Below are 24,235 nucleotides of genomic sequence, written 5' to 3'. Positions count from 1 at the left end.
AAATTTTAATGCTCACAACGACTATGTGTTTTAAAAGAAATAATGTGAAATGCACCAATGATTATAGTTCGAAAGTACCATTCATTATTTTTTTTAATCAAAACTCATATCGTGCCATTTTACAACTTATAATATTAGATAACAGTTTTGGTCTCTGAAGAACTTTATACCAGATAAACAAACATTAAATGTAATGTTCAGCTCTGAACTAATGAGAAAAATTCACAAGAACGTCACCTGAGAAACAATGTGGTACTAGAAATGTCTTAACTACACAAATGAGTAGATGTGAGATGTGAACAATAGTTATGTTTTTGAAGTTTAATATGACTATTGTTTTCCATCTCCTTCTTGAGGAATATAAGTACTCCTCGTTTAGTGACTATCTTGGTTTCTGACCATTCAAAAATATAACGGTATGCACTGTGATTACCACTACCTGTAGCATCTAACTGCAGGAGTGGCTCATCCTAAGATAGAAAAAATATGGAACAAGGATAAAAGTAAGGTGGAAAATACTCAGAACTGGCTTGTATCTCAAAATGTTTAATGTTCAATCACATTTAAATAAGTTGGATAAGCTTTTATATGTCATAGTGGGTCATGGCAAGTTCAGGTGCTGTGGCATTTGCTTGTTGGAGGGAACCAGCTTAAACTTATTATTTCAGAAAACATTTTAATGCTGGTCAGTTTTCACCTGATATAATCAGACAATGTGGAAAAGGAAGGAGAGGGACTGGAAATGAGTGAATGTGTAATGGTAAAAAAAGCAATCACATTGCAATTAAAATTGTATTTTAATGTGTTATCCAGCCATTGAAATACTGAGTGAATTTGTCCATGTTATTGCCTAGGGTGGTAAGTTACATCATCCTCATTAATGTTAAATAACATACCCACAGAACCCAAGTACACTGTTTTTTTTTTTTTTAACTGCCACAGACCACTCCCATCACACTAACCCTGAGCAGGGTAAAAAGGGAGATATTAAATGAACCAATAATTCACTTTTTCATTTATCAGCTTTTAGTTAAAATATACTTCTGATTCACTGGGATATATCATCAGTAACGTGACCTGGAGTCAGTAGGTGTTTCTGAACTTTCAACATCAGACATTTATTGTCATGCACTTAATCACTCCCAGCACTCATAGTAAACTGTTGAGTCTACCAGTTTAGTAGCCAGCATTCACAAATTTTCTTTTCTGCAAACTGCAACAGGTCAATGAGCAACTGAAATTAAGGGTAATCCTTTATGTAATGTTGACAGACAACATTTTAACTTGAAGCATCTAAATATAACTACAGCATGTTTGCAAAAAGAATGTTGCTCTAATAACAAATAAAAATAAATACAATTAAATATCACTACTTCCATGAAAAATAGTGTAACTCTCTGGGCCTGTGCATTCCTTTGTGTAGAAGCCCTCTTAACTATCAACAGACAAATATATTTGTCATCTGGCACAACTGTACCATATTTCATGCCTACTTTATATTACAAGAAGCAGCATCCAAGAGTAAAGCAGGCACAAAAACAGAAAATCATAAGGAGAGGAAATGCTTTAACTCTAAGAAAATATCAGCAAACTGGCCCTTTGGCCTTCTGATCCTCCTGGTATGGTACTTAAATTATGTTAAAAGATTTTTAAAAATATACCAAGCAATTAATTAAAAGAGTGACCAAAAACTCACAAGTTTCTCTTCTGAAAAATGTATTACTTCCATGTAGATGATTAGCCTTATACTCATTTAGTACTAAAAATAAAGTTCACATGACTTTTTGGTATTGCTCAACGAACTGAATAAATAAGCAGCTACTCCGAAGTCATCCAAATCTTACTGCTCATGAGAGGATCAGTGATAATTCTGAGCACTAAATGACAATTTAAAAAGGATCACTGCAGAAGAAAAAAAGAGGCTCATGATGAGTGATATTTACAATACTGTCATTTCACCGCATGCCACTTGTTATTAACATACTTTTATTGCTTTATCTATTTTTGTGCTGATGCTTTATGCCGTGGGGCAATAATACATGTTTTGACTTAGTAAAAAATAAAGTAGCATTAAAATGCTATAAAAACATTAAATCATTTTAACTTATAACCTTTTAATAAGGCGAAGATTTAAAGAGAAACCCCACTTGGTTCAGTAGTAATCATTTACTTTATAAGTTGATTGTTTTAAATTACTTAATGCAATTCACCATTTGATAAAGCTCAGCAAAGCTGACAGTATCACAAGATGACTATTGATCTTACTGTACACAGCCATAGTGAAAAGAAGGCTTGAACAACCTCAAAGTACTGCTCACCAAAATTTCATTGAATGTTTGAAGAGTTTACAAATTCTCAAGTGAACTTCAGTATTAGACCAAGTATACCTAAGATGTGAAACACTGGGGGGTTTCAGGGGAGTCTGATTCACACTAATTAACCCTTTCGATAACCTGAAAGCCTCAATGTCAAACTCTGGGCCCAGGGCAACATTAAATGCAAGAAGGAAATCAGCCCCTGATGGGATGCCATTCAACTCATGTACACACACTCTGGACCAGTTTAATAATACTAATCAATCTATAACTATAATATACATATGGTCACTACACTCTTTAAAATTAATAGAAGTTAACCTCAAATTAACAAATTATCTGCAAATTAACCTCTTGCAACTTACACAGATTCTGTGCTATCTTTGGATCCAACACTTTCAGCTCTTTGATTCTCTTTCTGATAGATTTCTTTTCGTCAGCTTCATCTTCTTCCTTCTTGGCTGCAAAGGAATCAAAACATGTTTAAATTAGCCTTCCAAGCAAAGTATAATCCAAGTTCTTTTTCTCATTCATTCTTTAATCTGGGATGGACAGATTCAAAAGTCATTTTGGCTCTGTTTAATGATTTGGCAGCATCATTTAACAGAACACCAAAGCCATACTTAAAATAAAAGTATGTAATGCAAAACAAAAACTGAGGGCAAGAGGAAAAATGATAATATGAAATGAATGAGCAACAGAATACATTATTTAATGTAAATAGGATGATATCCTTAAGCCACTGAAATCTAAAAATGTGCTATTTTTTACAAATTGTACTGTAATACTGTAAATAATTCAGAAGTTGAGAAAGCATTAAACCAAAAGAAGAGTTGTCTTTATTATCTTTAATTCAGTGGTATGTTGTCCTGTAATTTAAACATGGAAATGTTACTGCTAAAAACCACTAATTTCCAACCTTCTTATAATGAATTTGTTTATTTAAAGATGTTGTGTGTTCCACCTTTATATACAGAACTTGGTGATATTTTATAACAAGGACTTTAAAAGGTTGTCAGTCACTTATGTAACACAAGCAAAGCCTCTGTTAGGATCTTTTTACACAATAGTAAGTACTGTAGTAGGTAAACTATAAGTGGGCTCCATTCTAGTGTTGTCAGTGTTTCTTTGAAAGTCTTATTAAGAATTAACAAGTGTTTGATAGTTTTCATACACACAGTAGAAACAACTAATAGATAGGGCTTGGCAGATTCTCTTTTAAAGGTTTAGAGGTTTATATTTTTACCATGGTTAGGACTACAAACTCTAACAATTAAATGCAAGTTTTTAAAATGATATTTAATTCAAGAACACTCAAGTTAGGTATACTGTACATAACTTTTGTTCAATAAATAGCATACTAAAACAATGCTGTATATCAGTGTTTATACCACCATTGCAAAAGTACCAGATTTCATCAATTGTTCAAAATAATTATTTATACAGTATAAATAAACGTACACGTACAGCATATTGGTCCTTAAAGCTAAAAAGGTAACATATACAGATCTACACAACTATGGAGAATTCACAAGGTTGTATTCTGAGGAAGGATGTTTACTTAGCCAAAGCCAGGGATCTCTTAAGGGACAAGAATACCAGAAGGCAGAACACAACTGGGTAATTAAACATTATGGAAATTTCAACTCCCAAGACTTACTCAGCCCCTTATCAGGAGAGCTCAGTTCATAGACTTCAGTTTGCCAAAAAAAAAAGAAAACAAAAATTTCAGGGTAATGGTAAGAACATGCAACCTCAATAAATAGTTCTTATACTGACCTGACCAATATTACAATCTAATGAGCAATAACAGGAACTAAGCTAAAATAAAATTTTAAAGCAACTCATAAATGAAGAGAGAAAACAAATTTGGCAAGTATTGTCTAGTAATTAAATGCAGAAAAACATGGTTCAGTTCCACCAGAATGACAAGGACCCCAAGCAAGTCACTTAATCTTCTAGTTTTTAAAAATGAAAAATAAATACAAATAAAGATTATAATAAAAGTATTACTTATACTGTTATAGTCTTGTAAAAGAAAAACACCTTGAAAAGGCAAGTCACTATAAAAGGGTACTGTATGCTTGTAAAATATTATAAAAGCCTACAGGCATTTTTTTTTTACTATTTCAGTGAAAAGAATGCAAGTTAAATCTTCTCAATTAAGCACATTTGAAAATGAACAAGACAAAAAAAAACATATACAGTACATACATACTGTATTATAAAATATCTTCACAGATACACAGTCCAAACAAACATGGCAGACAACTATAATTTGGGCAAAAGGAAATCTTGACATATAGCACCTTATACTTATTTTAAATATGAAGTATTCCATTAGTGTGTGTGTGTGTGTGCATGTTCTAATAAAACAGTGGTGTTCAAATAAATTAAACAGTTTTAATTCTGTTATATGCATGGTGTACTCTCCTTTTTAAATAAATGTACAGTATACGGTAATAATTGTAACAAATTGTAACAAATACAGCACTAGCTATTTTCCCCATGTGGAGTTCACATGTTCTTCCACAATTCTACATGTGTTTTTCGTTCAGCACTCTAGTATTCCTTCTCCAACCCCAAAATATGCAGTTAAGTTTAATCAGGGTCTTTCTGAAAGTCTTGACTGACTGACAATCTCAATTAAAACCCTGCTTTGCAAATCTATTGCTGATGGGAAAGGCAATCTATTTATTTAATTGAAATTGGGATGCAAAAATATCCATTTGTTGCCAAAATATCAACACTTAAAATCAAAAGCTTAGTGTGGTATTACTTTTCTCATACCAACCCATTTACCCACCAGGAAAATTTGATTTTGGAAACTGGTAGAATTATATTTTTTGGATATCACTTTTTCTTTGCATTAGGCTTTCTAATTCCCTATTGAGGTAAACATTTAATTCTTCACAAAGAAGGACCACAAACAATTTTAAACCAACAAAATTCCTCTTTTCACTGGAAAACAGTTTCTGCCTGTGGTAAAAGTCACATTTTATTGCCACTCCACATTATCCACTACACATAATTACAACAAATTGAACCGTCTAGCCTATACATCTGCAAATGTTCATGATCAAAAAGATGAGACTTCTAAAAGAGAGAGAGCAAAGAAACAGATGAAACAGTTTTCTGCCAGGAGTGTGTGTTTTAATCCATTACATCTACATAATTTTACTTAAAACGAAAGCTATATTTTGGGCAAGAAGATTTACATGCCCCGCTTTCCGTTCTTTTTAAATTGAACTAAAACAGATTAAAGAGCTGTGGCCGTTGAGTCACCTAATTATAGAAAGTGAGTCGATATGTGAGCAATGCACACAATTTCATTGCTGTGACATTAAAGGTACAACGTGGTCCTCTTCAGGTTTCATCATTCACTTTTTAGATGATATACCAGAAATATTAAGGTCTCGGGCACACGAGTTTCACACATCTTGACGGCAGAACAAATTGCAGTGAGGCCTAAAGAAAGATAGCTAGTTATGCTCAATAATGGAATTTTGAAGAGGAAGGCTGCACAGAATATATTTAAGTTGTAGACGAGGCACGAAAATGACAGAGAAGAAAAACCACTGAATGACAAGGCATTCAAATCTAGGTTTTAATCAATGTAATGAGAAGATAAATACCACATGAAACTCCTTTGGAGGTGAAAGAGGCACAAAGCTCAGACGTAAAGCAGCCCAGTCCCACTTTGAGATGTGCAAAACAAAAGAAACATGATCTCTTCATGGCAAAACAAATGGTTTTAACCATAGAAGAACAATATAATAGCATCAATGGCTTTGTCAAAATAGAATAACTCTGTGTAATGGACTAAGCAATATAAGAGAGCAATAAAAATTGGCTATATTGTGCTTCAGGAAGAAAACATTTGTTATTTAACCAGTCATTAATATGTTAAATCTTCAGGATTCAGGACATACAGTACATCAGCTTCCCATCTTCACTATTGATTAAACATTATTTAAATAAACACTGTCCTCGGTTTATTTTATTACAGCAACCAAATATGCTCTACAAAATATCCTGTATATATTTTTTTTAAGTTATGTGTATGAAGATCCTATTAAAATGATTATAATCTAACCTCATGCTATTTTGTGGGGATTTTAAAGTTTTTGGTTCTTTACAGTTTTACAGCTGAACTTCAAAATAAAGCTAATCTGAATATTTTCAGATCACAGGCACTTCATTAGTGACCGAATAAATAAAATAATAAAGGAAAAGTGTGCTCAATCACAAATCAAAAGCGCATACCCACATGCATATGAATAACTCTAATGCATATTTATACAGCATCACATACCTGGGTGCACTTGAAATTCTTTTAACACACATTGTTTTATTCAGTATTCTCTATGTGGCTTTAGTCATGTTTAGGTTCATTTTCAATCTGTCTTTGTCTGTACCTTTATTCAACTCCTTTAATGGCTTTTTTAATTCTCTTGGGTTTGGTGTAAATACAATGATGTCTGCAGCACAAGGAGAATGATTTAAGTAGGCTCCAATAATCTTCAAACCAGCATACTTTCAATCAGAATGAATTAAGCAACTTCTACACACGTAGTATAAAGAGCTTTGATGAAATCTGTTTGGCAGACTCCCTTCTTAATACAAATGTTTCTACTTTGTATCTGTGCAGCTTTTCTGAACATTTGACAAATGAGCTTCCTTGGCATTTATACTTCTCCTATCGTCTCAAAATAAATGTTAAATCTAACTACCTGTGTCTTTATACAATAAAATGTGGGCTAGGAAAAAGGCACGGATGGACACGTTAGCCTTCAAGGGCCAGAATACTGTTCAAAAACAACTGCATCGAAAACTCTACGAAGTAGCCTGTGTAGGTCCTTATGCTGATCTAAAAGAAAGGCTGCTCTAAAACTGACAGTGAACTGAACCTTCATCTGATATTCAGATATTGTGATTCTTTGTGAGTAAAGAGTAAACATGAACAAGCTGTACAGAAGTCAGCCATTACAGGAAGGCATTTAACTGATAAATGTCACATTTATCAGACGGACCACAAGACAAGATAACTAAACCTATGACTCAAAATTCTGCATGCCATCCAAGTCAAAATGGACAAAATCAATGAGAAGGATACACCATACAAATTAATATGTGAACATCACCTTTTTAAAATGTATGAAATCACTGTAAATTTACTATTTTTGTTTATCTACAAAATCCAAAGCAGCTAAATAAAGTATTGTGGATTTTTCTTAAAGTTCAGAAAATTTGACTGTGGGACTCAAATTGCAACATACTGTACAATTTTGCAAATACAAAGAAAAATTCCAGAATGATTTAGTTAGTTAGAAATTTATTATAATCATGTTTGTGCCATGTGTGAAGCACCTACTGCAACAGTCATATCAGTCAGTCTTTCTTTCTGCATGAAAACTCGGCCTCACACGGACCAGTTTTGTTGAAATGTGACACAGTTATTCCTTAAGGAAATTTGTTAAAATATTTAAATTTTCGTTAAGATATCTTGAAAAGATCACACTGTAGAAATTTCAGAATCTCCCATTGAAAGCATTGGCAAATTTGCAAACTTGCCAATCTTAAAACGGAAAAACATTCTGTGCGACTTCAACTGCAAAATAGTTCACTGTTTCACCAAGTTGTATACTTTGTATATTTCAATACAAGTTAATGAAAAACCAGCAGACTGCAAACATGGAATAGGAACTTGTTGTCACTGGATGCTTGAGTGTGCGTGGGAGAGCAATACTGTTTGAGAAAGTCTACCTGGGTGCATGCAGGGAAACCACTGTACATATTTAATTTCTGCTGATGCTTTAAGTCATAACAAGTAAGTTAAATGATTTTAGCAACTCTAAAAGTATAAAATGCAAGCAAGGAAAAAAAGGGTATGTACATATAACTGATGTACCTTGTGGCATGTAAGCCATTGCACACAGAGCAAATAAAATTTAGTCAGTATTATTTAATGTACAGTAAACCAACCTGACAACCTAATTATCCTCAGATAACAATGATTCACTATTTCACTGTCACTACAATTTATTAGGATGGCAAAACATCCAGGTGACAGGATTAGGTCTGATTTAGGGCTATGCATCCCGATAAATAATTGAAGAATATCAAAATGTTTTAACGGGCTACTCACCTAATAAGTCACTGATTTTGCTGAAACAAATATCCTCACAATATATTTACAACAGTGTGTACAAAACTCCCAAGGGACACTCCCCAATACCCAAACTCTCAGGTCAATATAATATAATGGTGCAGTCAAACCTCAATGAGGACAGCTCGATTAAGAATTATATTAAATGTGGACAGCATTGCAAGAACAACCAAGAAGCAAACAACAACAAACAGTAATGCCATTTATTTGTTTTCAGTTCAATCTGTGGAATCATATGAGCTCATTTATGAAAGTTTTTTTTTTCATGCCCTGAACCATCGCTGTTGATGAGATGATAACGCAGGCAATAAACAGATGAGGATGGGCTTTCTGATTGTGCATAAATGCTACACAAGTATCCTGGTTTTGGACTTTGAAAATCTGGTCACCAAGTTCAAGGTACTTTGAAGAACCAATGTAGAATGCCACATATGGAGGAAAAAAAAAACTGCTAGGCTTCAAAATCCAGGAAATTCCAGTGGTGTACAAGAGTGCATTTTTAAGTAGATGACTCTGCAAAACTGATCCTGCTCTATTGCCCTCTATCCACTGCCTGTCCTAATCTCTTCCTCCGTTACCTTATTTGCCACTGGCAGTGTCTTGAATGGCTCCTTGTGATTCAAAAAGATATAAGCTGTAGTGGAGGCATGAAGTGATGCAAAAAGTTAGTTAAAGCTGCAGCAGCCAACTTGGAAGTACCCTTAACATTGCACATAAGTGGCACCCAATGTCATGGGTTTTTGAGAGAGCAAGACCTGGTTCAACAATTGTTGACCTTGAAGGAATTGTTAGGGCATAGTGCCAAGTGGCAGGCATCAGTGACTCGGATTGTCTCCAGAGTCATGACAGCCAATTTCTGTAACACATGCTGCCCATGGTCATCTGCTAAATTAATGCTACTGAGGGCACTGTGAGATCCTTTTGACAAGGAAATTAGCAGGGAGCATGACATACTCTCACAAATGCTCTGTAGCAATCTACTACTGAGAGACAGAGAGCACTTGTCTTTTATATTTATATATATATGTTATAAATTCATGAGAGGAAATACAAAATTCAAAGCAGAGCATGATTATAAATTGTAAATTCTATTTAATGAATTTGAGACACAAGCTTCAGTTGGAGATGGAGATTAACATGATCAGAATCAGTTAAATTAACTTTTCTCATTTCAGCTTTCTTATCTTAAGCTACTTAAAAACTCAATTTTTGCTAACAGTCTTTTCCATTTCACACAAGTAAAAGACAGAAGAGGAGTAAAATGACCATTATTTATTAGGCAGACATTCACATTGGTTACTGCTCACTTTTCTTGGCCCAGGTGTTTATCAGGTAATCACTTCCATTCAGGAAGTTCAAAGTGCAAGCCTTGAAAAGATCAAGCCCTCATCATACAGCCTTTCATTAATGAATAGTTTCAGGATAAGGTTCATTAGTTAATCAATGACAATATGAACTTCAAGATCTTTCACTACAAACTTCACGAGCCATGTTTGAGATAAGAGTCAATGTCAGGCCGGCATGCTTTATATCATATGGTGACAGTAACTGCTGTGTCTCTAGGCCAGAACACCAAACTCAGTAGTTTATGAATATAAATATGCTTAGTAATGCAAAATGCAGTTGATAAAACATCTGCATTTAGTCGAGTCAAGATATAAATAGATAGGAGTGATGAAATACAAGTCACAAAGTCTTAATCAGAAAAACAGTTGACAAAGAAAACAGCAAATAAAATATAATTCTGGAGAAAACATGCATGAGGATATAATATAATGTAATATGTATATGTATGTAATATTTTTTTAAGCTTATTGTATAAATCTTGAGTAGCATGCTTTTAAACAGAAAATTAAATTCAATTTATATTTGAATTGCATTTTGGAAACAAAAAAATTATATAATTATAGATAATTATAATTAAAGAAAGATATCAGTTATGCAAAAAATCTTTTAATGTTTTTTGATCAATACAAAGATATTATGTGCACCCTCATCACCCCCACTAACCATGCATAAATTCACAGCGTATATACATTCATTGTAAAAACTGCATAATCCATTTCATGGTTACAGGGGAGCTCAACTAATCCTCACAGCATGGGACATAAAATGTGAACAACTGGCCATGCACACATACTGTATCCCTACATTCATTGGGCCAATCTGGAATTTCCAGATTAGCCAGCATATCCTTGTAGATACGGGAGAAAAGTAGTTTCATAGAGAAAAATCCACATTCTCATGGAAGAGCTGTGAAATCTTCATGCAGGATTTGAATCTAGGTTGCTGGATTTGGTGTACCAAACTTCTGTCCCAACTATTATATGATAATCATGTAGTATAGTACTCCCTTCTTGTGAATAATACCAGTGTGGGAGTTCCACTAAACAGTGTCATCTCCAGACAGAAGAGCAGCTTCAGCGCAGACTGCTGTCACTGTCCTGCTCCACTGAAAGACTGAGAAGATCGTTCCTCCCCCAAACTATGCGACTCTTCAATCCCACCCGGGGGGGGGGGGGGGGGGGTTTGGTGGGTGGTTGGGTAAACATTCTATCTATCTATCTAACAGTGAGTCACAAACAGAGAGGAGCCCTTATTTGACATTCCTATAGCAGCATCCACTCACTGTTAAGAGGGATAGAAGCAGTGCAATAATAGTATAACGTCAAGGATTCAGTGCCCAGTAACTAGGCTGTTTGCTGATGCTAAGCTAAAAGACCAATGCAATCAGGAACATTGTCATATCATAAGACTGCATCTCAGGAGTTTTGGTAAAAGTAAGAGATGTGTGCTAGGTACAGTGTGGTTATGAAAAAACTTCTAATCTCTAGAAACACAACAGATTTTTATGATTCAATTAAATCCTGAACAATCATTACAGTCATTCCCATGACACAAGATTAGACAAAATGTAATGCTTCTGGCAGGTTTTTAAGTTAATAAGGCAAAGCAAACTACCATACAATATCTCACCTAGTAAAAAAACTGCCGAGCTTGTCTCTCTGCCCATGAGAGCCGTAGTGCTCAATGAATGCATCTAATCAGCAATGATACATGATGTGGTGAACTGTAAAAGTCTGATGCACAAAATCAACAGCCCATGGGAGGTAATATATTGACATCATCACAACAATTCATCTCTGTGTTTGCTAACTTACTCTGTGCTAATGGGGTTCTCTTCTGTAATTAATTTCACAAAACATTTTATTCTGACTTTGCGGCCACCTAAAATGCACAAAAGTATGGTAAGGTATTCTTTATTTTTAAAAACAAAACAAAGATATACACATCATATTAAAACAAAAGCACGAAAACACTGAAACCACTCAGTTCACTTCCTACTGAAATGAACACATTGATAACAAACACAACACATTTCAGTTCATAGAGTTATTCAAAGAACGCAAGTGTATATGACTGGTTTACAAAAAAGAAAATTTAGGATCTTTTCTTTGTTTTTAGGAGATATTAAAAGTAGAGTTCAAAAGTGTTCAGTTGTTGAGCCACCTTATCCATTACAGTATTATCTTTTGCATAGAACCCACTGCAGCCAGTGCAGAATTTATATTTAGATCGTAATATAAGAAAACAATAAATATGCAGGTGACAACAAATGACATAGAGCTGCACATACTCTATATTCCGTGAAACCCCTACAGACAGATCTGGTAAAAATTAATATGTGAGCCAATACATGGTAAGTGATTTTAAATGTTATTAAAAAAAATCTTTGAATTAAAAATTAGTTAATGCCAATTAGAGCTACATAACCCTTTGCAGGTTGTATTAGAACAGATTAAATACCTAGAAATTATTATAAATTATTATTACAAAAAATAAAGATTTCCTTAAACATAAGTTCAATAATATGATGGAAGATATTAAACAATACGTATATTAATGAATGGTCCTCCCTCCATAGTACTCAAAAACCTTTTTTTAGAGCTTCCCTATAAATTAACAAATCATTCTTTAAGAAGTTGGACTCAGTTACAAAAAATTATCTGGAATTCTAAGTGGCCAAGCAATGGCAACTCATGTCCAAATCATGTCCAATCAACTGAATTTACCACAAGGTGGACTCCAATTAAGCTGCAGAAACATCTCAAGGATGATCAGGGGAAACAGGATGCACCTGAGCTCAATTTTGAGCTTCATGGTAAAGGCTGTGAATACTTATGTACATGTGCTTTCTCAATGTTTTTATTTTTAATAAATTTGCAAAAATCTCAAGTAAACTTTTTTCACGTTGTCATTATGGGGTGTTGTGTGTAGAATTCTGAGGAAAAAAATTAATTTAATCCATTTTGGAATAAGGCTGTAACATAACAAAATGTGGAAAAAGTGATGTGCTGTGAATACTTTCCGGATGCACTGTGTGTATATATATATATATATATATATATATATATATATACATACATATATATATACACACACACACAGTGCATCCGGAAAATATATATATATATATATATATATATATATATATATATATATATATATAATAAATTTATAGTCATTGTTTTTAAAAAATTGCGGTCAACTGTGTCAAAAGCAACCTACTCAACTTCCCTCATTTCCAATCTATATCTGCTGGCTGGTCTGGAGGAAGATGCTGACAGCATCTCAAGAGTATATCAATACATTTCAAAGAAATTGATGATTTCAGCACAGAATGTGAAACAAGTTGTTTAATTAAAATTTTAGAAGAGGAACTTAGCCATTCACAAAATAAATTCTAGTTCAATATGCACGAAGCAGGCCACCATTCAAATAAAAATGTTTATCATTCACATACTTTATATCTCCTCTTAAATTTTCTACAGTGTTCCACAATGATAAATTCCACCCTGAAATGAGTGTCATCAAACACACGCATTGCTCTCATTTCTTAGGTCATTCACTCTTCTTGGCTCCCCCTCACTATAGATTTAACTCTGGGTCCTAAGTTTCAGAAACATCCATCCATCCATCCATTGTCTCCCGCTTATCCGAGGTCGGGTCGCGGGGGCAGCAGCTTGAGCAGAGATGCCCAGACTTCCCTCTCCCCGGCCACTTCTTCTAGCTCTTCCGGGAGAATCCCAAGGCGTTCCCAGGCCAGTCGAGAGACATAGTCCCTCCAGCGTGTCCTGGGTCTTCCCCGGGGCCTCCTCCCGGTTGGACGTGCCCGGAACACCTCACCAGGGAGGCGTCCAGGAGGCATCCTGATCAGATGCCCGAGCCACCTCATCTGACTCCTCTCGATGCGGAGGAGCAGCGGCTCTACTCTGAGCCCCTCCCGGATGACTGAGCTTCTCACCCTATCTTTAAGGGAAAGCCCAGACACCCTGCGGAGGAAACTCATTTCAGCCGCTTGTATTCGCGATCTCGTTCTTTCGGTCACTACCCATAGCTCATGACCATAGGTGAGGGTAGGAACATAGATCGACTGGTAAATTGAGAGCTTCGCCTTGCGGCTCAGCTCCTTTTTCACCACGACAGACCGATGCAATGCCCGCATTACTGCGGATGCCGCACCGATCCGCCTGTCGATCTCATGCTCCATTCTTCCCTCACTCGTGAAAAAGACCCCGAGATACTTGAACTCCTCCACTTGGGGCAGGATCTCGCTACCAACCCTGAGAGGGCACTCCACCCTTTTCCGGCTGAGGACCATGGTCTCGGATTTGGAGGTGCTGATTCTCATCCCAGCCGCTTCACACTCGGCTGCGAACCGATCCAGAAAGAGCTGAAGATCACGGCCTGATGAAGCAAACAGGACAACATCATCTGCAAAAAGCAGTGACCCAATCCTGAGCCCACCAAACCGGACCCCCTTAACACCCTGGCTGCGCCTAGAAATTCTGTCCATAAAAGTTATGAACAGAATCGGTGACAAAGGGCAGCCCTGGCGGAGTCCAACTCTCACTGGAAACGGGTTCGACTTACTGCCGGCAATGCGGACCAAGCTCTGGCACCGATCGTACAGGGACTGAACAGCCCTTAGAAACATTTGTTTGTTTAACCTTTAGCCCACTACCTAACATGCTTGACTTGTGTGTACCTATTCATTTCAATGAAATAAACAGAGTGAGCAGTGTCTGTGAAAACCAAACAATGGGTCAATGACTTTTAAGAGTCAAAGTTTAAAAAGTTTAAGCGAAACAAACTAATGATCCACAAGTAATGATGATCCAAATTTTACAGTAAAATAAATTAAAAGGTTAGAAGAAAATATTACCTACAAATATTTAGCTTTTGGATTCACAAACACTGGTGCCATATTTGTGGGTGACAGAAAGAGAGAGAGATATTATCAAGAACTTAAAGTGCAGTTCCTCTGCTTAATTCCAATTGCCAGGGTACACACTGATAGCAAGCTTGGAATCCCTGCATTGAGTGAGTCACAGAGTTGGGGACAGAAGTGTGACAGTGAAGTTGGTGGCATGAATATGCAGGCATAGGATGCAGCACAGAAAACATCATTGTCGGTGTACAGAATGAGCCATGGAAGATTGGAGAGGCAGAAGCAGTACTGGAAGGTGGCTGAGGAAAAGGATGATCTCCAGAGAACCTTTTACGGGGGAATTGAGATTAAGACACAATGTATTAGGATTGCCAGAACCAGTAATGATACACTATTAGCTGAATAATTCTATTTAAAAAAAAAAAATCAGAATGAAGATATCAACATATTATTTTGTCATACAGTACACCTGCCAAAAGAAAGTATTAAAAGATGGCTCAACAAAAATATCAAATACTCAGCACTATATCGTATTGTACATAAGGATTCAAAATGATTTATGACAAAGATGTCCACCACTTCAAAATAGCAAGATGTGCCAGCTCAAGCACTATTTATATGTTGTAACCAAAAGAAAAAGTCAGTGGGTCGTTCCATCTCATCTCTAGATGGAATTGAAACATTCATGCTGCACATGTGCATACAAAAGCAAAGGGTACTCCTAGACAACTACACTACACAGTGAAGAGCTTACACAAGCAACCCAGAAGCAGACTAGCAGCACCAGGCATGAAGAATAGTTTGCATAGTGTAAAAAGAAGTATTGGGAAAAAAATGACTATGACAACTATATAGTATAACATTCTGCTCATACTTCATCTGCTAACAAATGCAAGATTCAGTACCCACAGTACTGTTGCAGTGAGACAGTGAGAGTGAAATAAATGATACTGATAAATAGGTGTACTGGTTGATTTGGATTACAATTTTTAAGCACTGTAATTACATCACCTCAGTGATTTTATAAGTTCGAGCAAGAGTAAGGAAGAGCATTAGTGCACTTTTATAAAGACAACAGTTAAGTTGTGTTAAAAAAAAGTAACACAAGACATAATGCTTTTTAAGTCAATCATGGGGTTTATTTTCACAGTAATCAAGAAGTAGGAAGAGATTCACTGCTTAAAAATCAGCTCAAGTGCAGCATGGGTATCTACTACAAAGGTTAATCAAAACAATTGCATTCTTGCTGCAATCATAACTTTAACATCTCAGCTTTTTTTTTTTTTTTTACTGAATAAGCTAATCAGGAATGAAACTATTTCCATTTCTTTCAACAATTTAAGTACATGTTGTTCAGCAAGAACAGACTGGAAATAACAGTTTTGAGCCCAAGTGGCCACTCTCAAACAAGAAGCAAACATAAAAAAATAAAGGAATGATAACAAAATGCATTATTACATTCCAGGAATCACATATTTGGACAAGCTGATATGAACATTATAAGACATGAATAGCTGAATGACTTAGTATAAGCTATAAAACATTACAAGAAGATTTGGCAATTACATACAACATGGCTTCTGATCTGCTCAGACCATAAAGCATTTTAGAAAATTAACTAAGCACAGTGAGTTTATCATAAAAATATTTCCTGACACAGCTAGCAGCATCCCTTTATTTCAAAACTGTTACAGTTTGTCCTCATCATCTTTTTCAGAAAATCAGAAATGCGGTAAGCTACTATGAAAACAAAAACATACAAGGCTGCTGGTAGAGTGGATCTGGCTAAACCTTGAATCATTCACTGAAGTTGCCAGAAGTTTGTTTTTCATTACAGATTATTTTGGATGGAAGTTTGGGCAAGAAAATGTAACCATGCCCTTTGCTAAGTACCAGCTGTAAACACCATCTGTTTACATCATCATGCTGTGCTCAAGAAAATTAGTCTGTCGAAGGAAAACCTGGCAGGAGGTAAATGAACAGGTTAATGTAGTTGGTGGTATTAAAAACAGGTGCTTAAGACAGTTACAATTGCCATTCATAAATCGATACACCTATGCTGTGTAGCCTGGGCCCTAAAGCATTATTGGGCTGTAGTCTTATCACTCCACAAACATCTTGTGAATATTAAAAAAAAAAAAAAAAAAAAAGCAGTAAAAGACTGCATGTGCATGTCTAAACATGTACATACAAATATATTATAAAAGGGCTACAAGGAGTTGCCAGGCAGCGGCACGGTGGCGCAGTGGGTAGTGCTGCTGCCTCGCAGTTGGGAGACCTGGGTCCACTTCCCGGGTCCTCCCTGCGTGGAGTTTGCATGTTCTCCCCGTGTCTGCGTGGGTTTCCTCCGGGCGCTCCAGTTTCTTCCCACAGTCCAGACATGCTGGTTATGTGGATTGGCGATTCAAAATTGGCCCTAGTGTATGCCTGGTGTGTGGGTGGGTGTGTTTGTGTGTGTCCTGCGGTGGGTTGGCACCCTGCCCGGGATTGGTTCCTGCCTTGTGCCCTGTGTTGGCTGGGACTGGCTCCAGCAGACCTCCGTGACCCTGTGTTCGGATTCAGCGGGTTGGAAAATGGATGGATGGATGGAGTTGCCAGGCAGGAAAGCCAAAGGAGCAGAACTAAGACTAGCAGTAAATTAAAGAGTAAGAAAAAAGACAAAGTGGCAGTTGGCCAAAATGTCAATGTGGTGCTAGACCAAGAAAGGAGAAAGAAAACTGCAGCATGTGTGAGGTTTACAGTTTTCCACCAAAATGCCAGAGGTCAGGTGACCCAACACATATTATTAACACCTGATGACAGATAAATAATGAAGTCGAATCAGTATTGCAAGAAATCAGCCCAAAGATCCATACCTGAAGCAAGAGGATAAGAAAGAGGCTATTTGTTGTCCTATAGGGCATGTGGTGTTAGCATATCATCAGCAAGCAGAACTGGGACCATGTAGTTCTTTTAAGTGTGACAATGCAGAAGCTTCCTAAAAAAACTGTCCCTTTAGAAAATATTGACGGTTTACAGAAGTAGCAGCTGGTTAACAGCATTGCTGAAGGAATGCAGGATTACAGAATGTGGAAGCAAATAGGTGCAGGGACTCGGTGGATAAAGGAAGAGAGAGAGAGAGAGAGAGAGAGAGTGAAAAGGGATACAAGTGAACAAAGTGTTTTATACAACTTGATGGTTAGATAGGTCCAGAGAAGCAGCAAATCTAAGGTCTTCCATTTGGTGACTTTGAACATTTATTTACTCCTGGTGTCCCATTCTTCTCTTCTGTGTTTCATATAACAAACTCTCCATTTTGTATATTTGTACTGCTTTAAATTTAATCTCAGTAGTGAATGCTGTCATAAGGACATTGCTGTCATATAGCATAAATAATCATTCACACACAAAAACATTGAAAATGATAAAAATGATTTATAAAATGTTATTCAAAATGGATATATCTAAATCTTCGCTATATTTTACGTGAAAGCATGAATATTTAAGGTTCATGCATCTATCTTTTTACTTAACTAGCTTCTTGAGACTGTTGGGTCCTTGCTTAAAATATACAGTCGATTAAGAAAGCATTCAGACCCCTTCACTTTCTGCAAGCTTTTTGTAACGAATTAAGGGTCTGAATATTTACATGAAAGAGAGATTTCAGTTTTTGCGTCTTAATAAATTTGCAAACCTTTTTGAAAACATGTTTTCAGTTTGTCATTATGGGTTATTCAGTGTAAAGTGATGGTCAATCAAATGTCAAGTTTTATCCATTTAAAATGAAATCTACAATACAATAAAATGTGCAGAAAGTGAAAAGGTGTGAATAATTTCTGAATCCACTTTAGAAATTGGATATTCATTTTAGTTCTACAATTTGAAGTTTTCTTAAAACTGTGTTTCAAAAATAGTGGAACAATGTGTTACGTAGGAGAAAAAGAGCCACCTCATGAGAACAGCAAGAAAAAGATTTGCTAAGATACTGAAAAACATTACAAAGCCAGACCACATTAAAATGATATGTAAACACACCTTAAATAATAACCAATATAAAACCTGTTTCACCCAGGGCCCAATTCTGTACAAGGCAGTGGCACACTACAGGACATTTTAATGTACTCTCTCACAAGTAGTTAATTAAGAGAGGCCAAACAGCCTAAACATCTCTGGATGTTTGAATCAACATTATTACGGGTTGTTCAGAGAAAAGGGGCAGATTGAAATTTGATCCTATGCTGTGATATAGCTTCACTTGACAACTGATTCATTACATTGCCCTTTAAATGTAAACATTTTTTTTAATTCCCAGTATAAAAAATAAAAATATTTAAAACTTAAAAAGATCTATTCATTCCCATTCAAAAGAGAGATATACAGTAGAAAATAATTCATAATAATCCCGGCCCTGGGAAAATACAGATCTCAATTTAAACCCTGAGATACTTATACTTATTAGTATAAGACAAAAATTTGAATAACAAAACAAAAAAAAAAAAAGACAATAAGCAATGTGAAAATGTTGCTTTGTTCAATAATTATAGGGTTAAACATAATGCACACCAGAAGCAGCCACTCGCTTCTATATTAATGGCCAGTTTGAATCTTTCCTTAAATTGATTCTTTCAATACAGTGCCATTAAGAGAATCGATTCAAATGATTTGTTCACTTGGTTTGCAGATTTACTTGAGTCAGAAGTGTCAGTATATCTCTAAATTGCTGGACAAGTGTGCTGTACATGAAATTAATGAAAATGAGTTACATGCAGAAAGAAATGCAGGCTCAAATGAACAAGACAGAATTAATTAATGAGGTTAAATATCTCAAGATGACAAATGTGGTGGAGAAGCCAACAAGGTTTAAGTCAAGAATCCAAAGAAAATGACTCTGAGTGTCCTTTGCAAGTGTCCCCTTTCTCTTAGGCTGTATAGAGCATCTGTGCTTCTACAGTATAGATCCTCGAAAAAAAATCCATGAGGTAGTCTTCCAAAATCCTGGTATCAGTAAGTGCTGAATTTTTTAAATTTGCTGAGATTTTAGTATAATGTTCACTTTGTCAATTTAATTCCATTATGTATTCTTGCTTTAGTTATAAAACAGCTAGTGAACATAAAATTGATCTATTAAATAAAGACTGATTGATATTCAAAACCCAAAGATGACAGTAGTAAATAAAATAAGAAAATATCAAAAGTGAGAAAGGGATGGAGCAATCACTACAAACACAAAGAATCAGATCAGAGTGGGGAGGAGTATTGTACATGTAAAAGATGTTTTCCTCCACAAGAAAATCATGGTGTTCAGAGTTTGCTTTCTCAGAGTTGTTTTACATGGCCTTATTAGCAAGAAATGTCTTTTAATAACTTTGACTAGGTCAGCCCACTAATTACCTGGAGCACGCTCACAGATCACACTGTCAGAACCTCAGGACTACTATAATGCAGGCTTTCTGATAATTTAATTCATTGTACTGTATGAACACAAGAAAGTTCAACCAAGAACCAGGCAGTAAGGTGTTCTGAACCAGAAGTCAATGATAAATTTTGTAGCTGTGTCACCTGACCTGAGACCATATGTTTTGGATAACTAGGTAAAGAGAGATGGTGAATTATCAACTGTTCATCACTTGATAATGGGATAGCTCAATAATAAGCAACATGTGCCAAACAAAACCAGAAAACACAAAAAAGGTTGTTGAGGGTGTGTTGCAGACAATTACTGGAATGCCCACTTGGGGATGGCATTAACATTTTACCCCGGGGGAGGTTCTCTTGAATCATGAGAAAGATTGAGTACATGGAGTCTGCAGAGACACTGTTAAAGATCTTAGTAATAAATGACTAGTATGGCATCAATAGGATTTTGTCAAAATATTTCATTACGCAGGAAGGTCAGATGGAACATCATTCAGGTTGTTCTAAATGGATATATCACTTAAAGGTAGAATGAGCACTAAGGTAGGAAGAAATCTACTACTAGATACTTTTGGCTTGTCATGGTTAACACATCTCTTCAGTGTTGTGTTGAAAAAAGTGCCTGGATAGACCAGGGTGTCTACATATTCTTTGTGGGATTACAAACCTTGTGTTCACAAACATACTGTTAAGTAAAGTGCATTTATAATCGGTGTGAAACTCTGCCAAGACAACATTGTTTATGTATCTAATTCCATGCTTATTTATCTATTTTGAAATTAGAAACTTCAGATGAGGCTCAGTTTATGGCATAAATTTAATATCAGTGTGAAGTTTTAATCAGTACTACAATCAGAGTAATAAGACAGTACATACTTCTAGAATAAAAGACATAGCCGGAATGTTAATAAAGTGCAGACATGTTATTCTGACAAATCTGAACAACTGAAATAATGTTTTCTTTAAAGTACAATATCACACAGCATATCTAAATAAGCATATTAAAGTAAACTATAATAAAATAAAAAGGAATGCAATTTAAAATGTAGTGCTTTAGTAAACACTCAGTGGCCACTTTATTATGTTCACCATTTTGTGTAAGCAAAAAATAAATGTAAGATATAAATTTATTAGGTAAACCTGATCTTTAATACTAATGGATTTGTTCCACCAAAATTCCAATCATGTGGTGCCAACCCAGTATATTTACTGTGCTTATATATATCATGCTGACATGGTTAAGATGTTTTATTTAACCAAACTAGCCATCCGACTTAAGTGACTTTGGGTTTGGTATGATTGTTTGTACCAGACTTGGTGCTTCCAGCATTTCAGAAACAGGTGCTTTTTGGTGGAATTCCTCATACTATCATCACTAGAGTTAATAGAGAATGAGGTAATACACTAAAACATACAGTGACTGGTAGTTCTGTGGATGAAAACATATTATTAATGAGAGCGGTCAAAGAAGAATGGCAAGACTTGTTCAAGCTAACACAAAGACCACAGATACTCATATAATAGCTGTTTACAACAGTGGGGTGTGTGCAGATCTCTGCCATCTCTAAGCTCCTTAGAGCAGATAGGTTAAAGAAGCAGAAGTCCAGTGTTATTCCTGCTGGCTTACAACTGAAGAATGATAGAACAATTTATCTGTTATCACCAAAACCAGATGACTTGAGATTATGAAAATGTTGCCTGGTTTGATGAATCATGAGTTTGGATGTGACAAGCACAGAATTTATAATAAATCATATGACTTCACACATCCATTTATCCCACCTTAGGTCACAGTACAGACTATTGTGGTACTGTGATGGTGTATGACAGATTAGGTACCTTAAAACCAACTGATTGTCAATTGAAAGTCAAAACAATTGTAAGCATTATTGTGTACCATCGGCATCCTGTTATTTGCCAGTCTACCTTTATTAAAACGGATAATTCTAGAAAGATAATATGCTATGTTACAAAGCACACTGCATCTCAGGCTGGACCAAACGAAAATGACACTGACTTCAGTTTACTCCAGTGACCTGTACAGTACCCAGACCTCAGACCAACAAAGCACTGATGGGATAAGGAAGAATGATAGGTTGGCAGCATGATCCTGTATCCAAAAATTCTGAAAATGATGCATGATACTATCTACTCAGGACTGACCAAAAATTCCTGAGGAATGTTTCTGGCACCTTTTTTGAATCAGTGCTTCTCAAGTTGGTGGAAGACATGTCTAAATATGAATATAACAGTAATGTTACACAGATTGAAAGAAATAAGACAAATGTTTTAAATTACAAAAGCTGGCTTTGTAAGTCAGTTCTAAAAGAAAAAGATAAAACTATATACATCCTCAAAGATTCAAAGTTGTGTGTCTCATACTATCTATGTGTAGTTTGCATGTTCTGCTCATGTCTGAACGAGTTTTGCTCCAAACCTTTGATAGATGTGCATGTTAGGTTAAATGGACCTGGTATTAGTAAGTATAGGTATGTGCATGTGCTATGAGATGAGCTGGTGTCCTGTCCACTGCCGATTCCTGCCTTTGCACCTAGTACTGATGAGAAAGGTACTGGCTTCCCATGACCATGATCTGTATAAGTGGGATTGAAAGTGAAATGTTAGATGGAGCTAGGACATATTTCTATATCATGAAAGCCTTATGACAAGAGGCACTGCCTCATTTCAATACACTGTCCTAGTGAGATTATCTCAAATAGTAGTTTCCATTTTTCAACAGCAAGATTGCAGTGAAATTAATAGACAAACTTATAACACTATCTATGCATATCTGTGAATAGCAGAAAAAGATGCAATATCAGTAAGTAATTAGGTTAAGCAAAAGTGGGGCAAATATAAATCAGAGAGACTACATTTTGAAATTTAAGATATAAATTAAGTATGTTATATTAAAAAGAATAATTTGTATCTATTTCATGCTAGACAAAAATCATACAATTATGCAAATGTTCATCCTTCTTATGATTCATGGATAATGAAGTATTGATTAACACTTGAGTATTTTTTCAATCCTTTGATTAAAGTAACTTTTGAAAAAGGAAAAAAGATACCAAGTTACATGCTTACAATTTTATTTGTAGAAATTTCTATCTCATTTAGCTATGATAGCTAATTACGTATTCATAATGATGAACACTCAATAGGAAAATAGACAGTGGCTAATCATTTTAGAGCTGAGAAGACAATTAAAGAACACAAGTAACAGTAAAATCAATGGCCTGACATTAAAGAAAATATTAATAATGGTTTTAATTAAAAGCAAAACACAGGAAGCTTTTATTTATGACCAAACTAACTTGTGAGTTTATTTAAACTTGATTACTGAACAACCCCTAGGAAAGGACCATTGAAGTGGACAGGTAAGCCCCATTCTCAGTTTTTATCATTCTATCTTTTTAATCATTGAAACAGGCCCTGGACTATGCATTTAGTAGAGTAACCATGTGGTTTTATGTCTGCCTTGTGAAGCACTAGTAACTGTGGTTAATTAATAACATAATCAGATCACCAAGGGTACTGTCTCGAATTAGAGGTGGTTAAAAAAAAATAACAGCATGAGCGCTTGTGCTTTACCTTGACTCACTCTCATTGTGATCTTCATAACTGTATTTACTCTGCCAAAACAGACAGTCACCGCCTGCCAGTTGCAGCTGATTTCTACACCCTTACTTAAGCAATACATGGCTAATGGATACAACAGGATGACAGTGATCATTTTGTTGACAACAGTAAATTAGAAATCTTATATAAAACAAACTTTACTAGGTACTCCTAACCATCTTTTATGCAGAGACTACACAATTAAATGTCTCAGAACAATTGTATTATGCCATTAAATGCCTTTTTCATGCAGTCCTCACTGAAAGTCAGAAGTTGGCCTGTCCTCAGCTGATTATCTCTACCATGGCAGTAATGCAAATCGGCAGATTAATAATATGATATTTCTCTAGTCGTACACATTCAAGTTAACATATGTAACTATGACTGTAGTTCACTATATATTTGCATGAAACAAAAGTAGGACACCAAAGTCATCCAAAAGATGACTGACTAAAACATCTAGGTATTTCTCTGTGATTTTTATAAAGCAAGATAATTCTTTGA

At 35.6% G+C, this 24,235-nt stretch overlaps 1 protein-coding gene across 1 annotated transcript in view; it reads right to left on the bottom strand.

Annotated features, from left to right (window-relative positions):
- The window catches only part of LOC114650158 (protein diaphanous homolog 3-like), a 1,033,571-nt gene that overhangs the window by 430,274 nt on the left and 579,062 nt on the right, over positions 1-24,235 (bottom strand). Inside the window, exon 18 of the mRNA XM_051925675.1 lies at positions 2,681-2,776. Within this exon, the coding sequence (XP_051781635.1) occupies positions 2,681-2,776 (96 nt within the window). The remainder of the gene's footprint in view (positions 1-2,680; positions 2,777-24,235) is intronic.

The sequence above is a fragment of the Erpetoichthys calabaricus genome, chromosome 4 (assembly GCF_900747795.2).
Source record: "Erpetoichthys calabaricus chromosome 4, fErpCal1.3, whole genome shotgun sequence".
Lineage (NCBI taxonomy): Eukaryota > Metazoa > Chordata > Cladistia > Polypteriformes > Polypteridae > Erpetoichthys > Erpetoichthys calabaricus.
The sequence above is the reverse complement of the archived record's forward strand: the minus strand, read 5'-3'. Positions and strand labels throughout refer to the sequence as shown.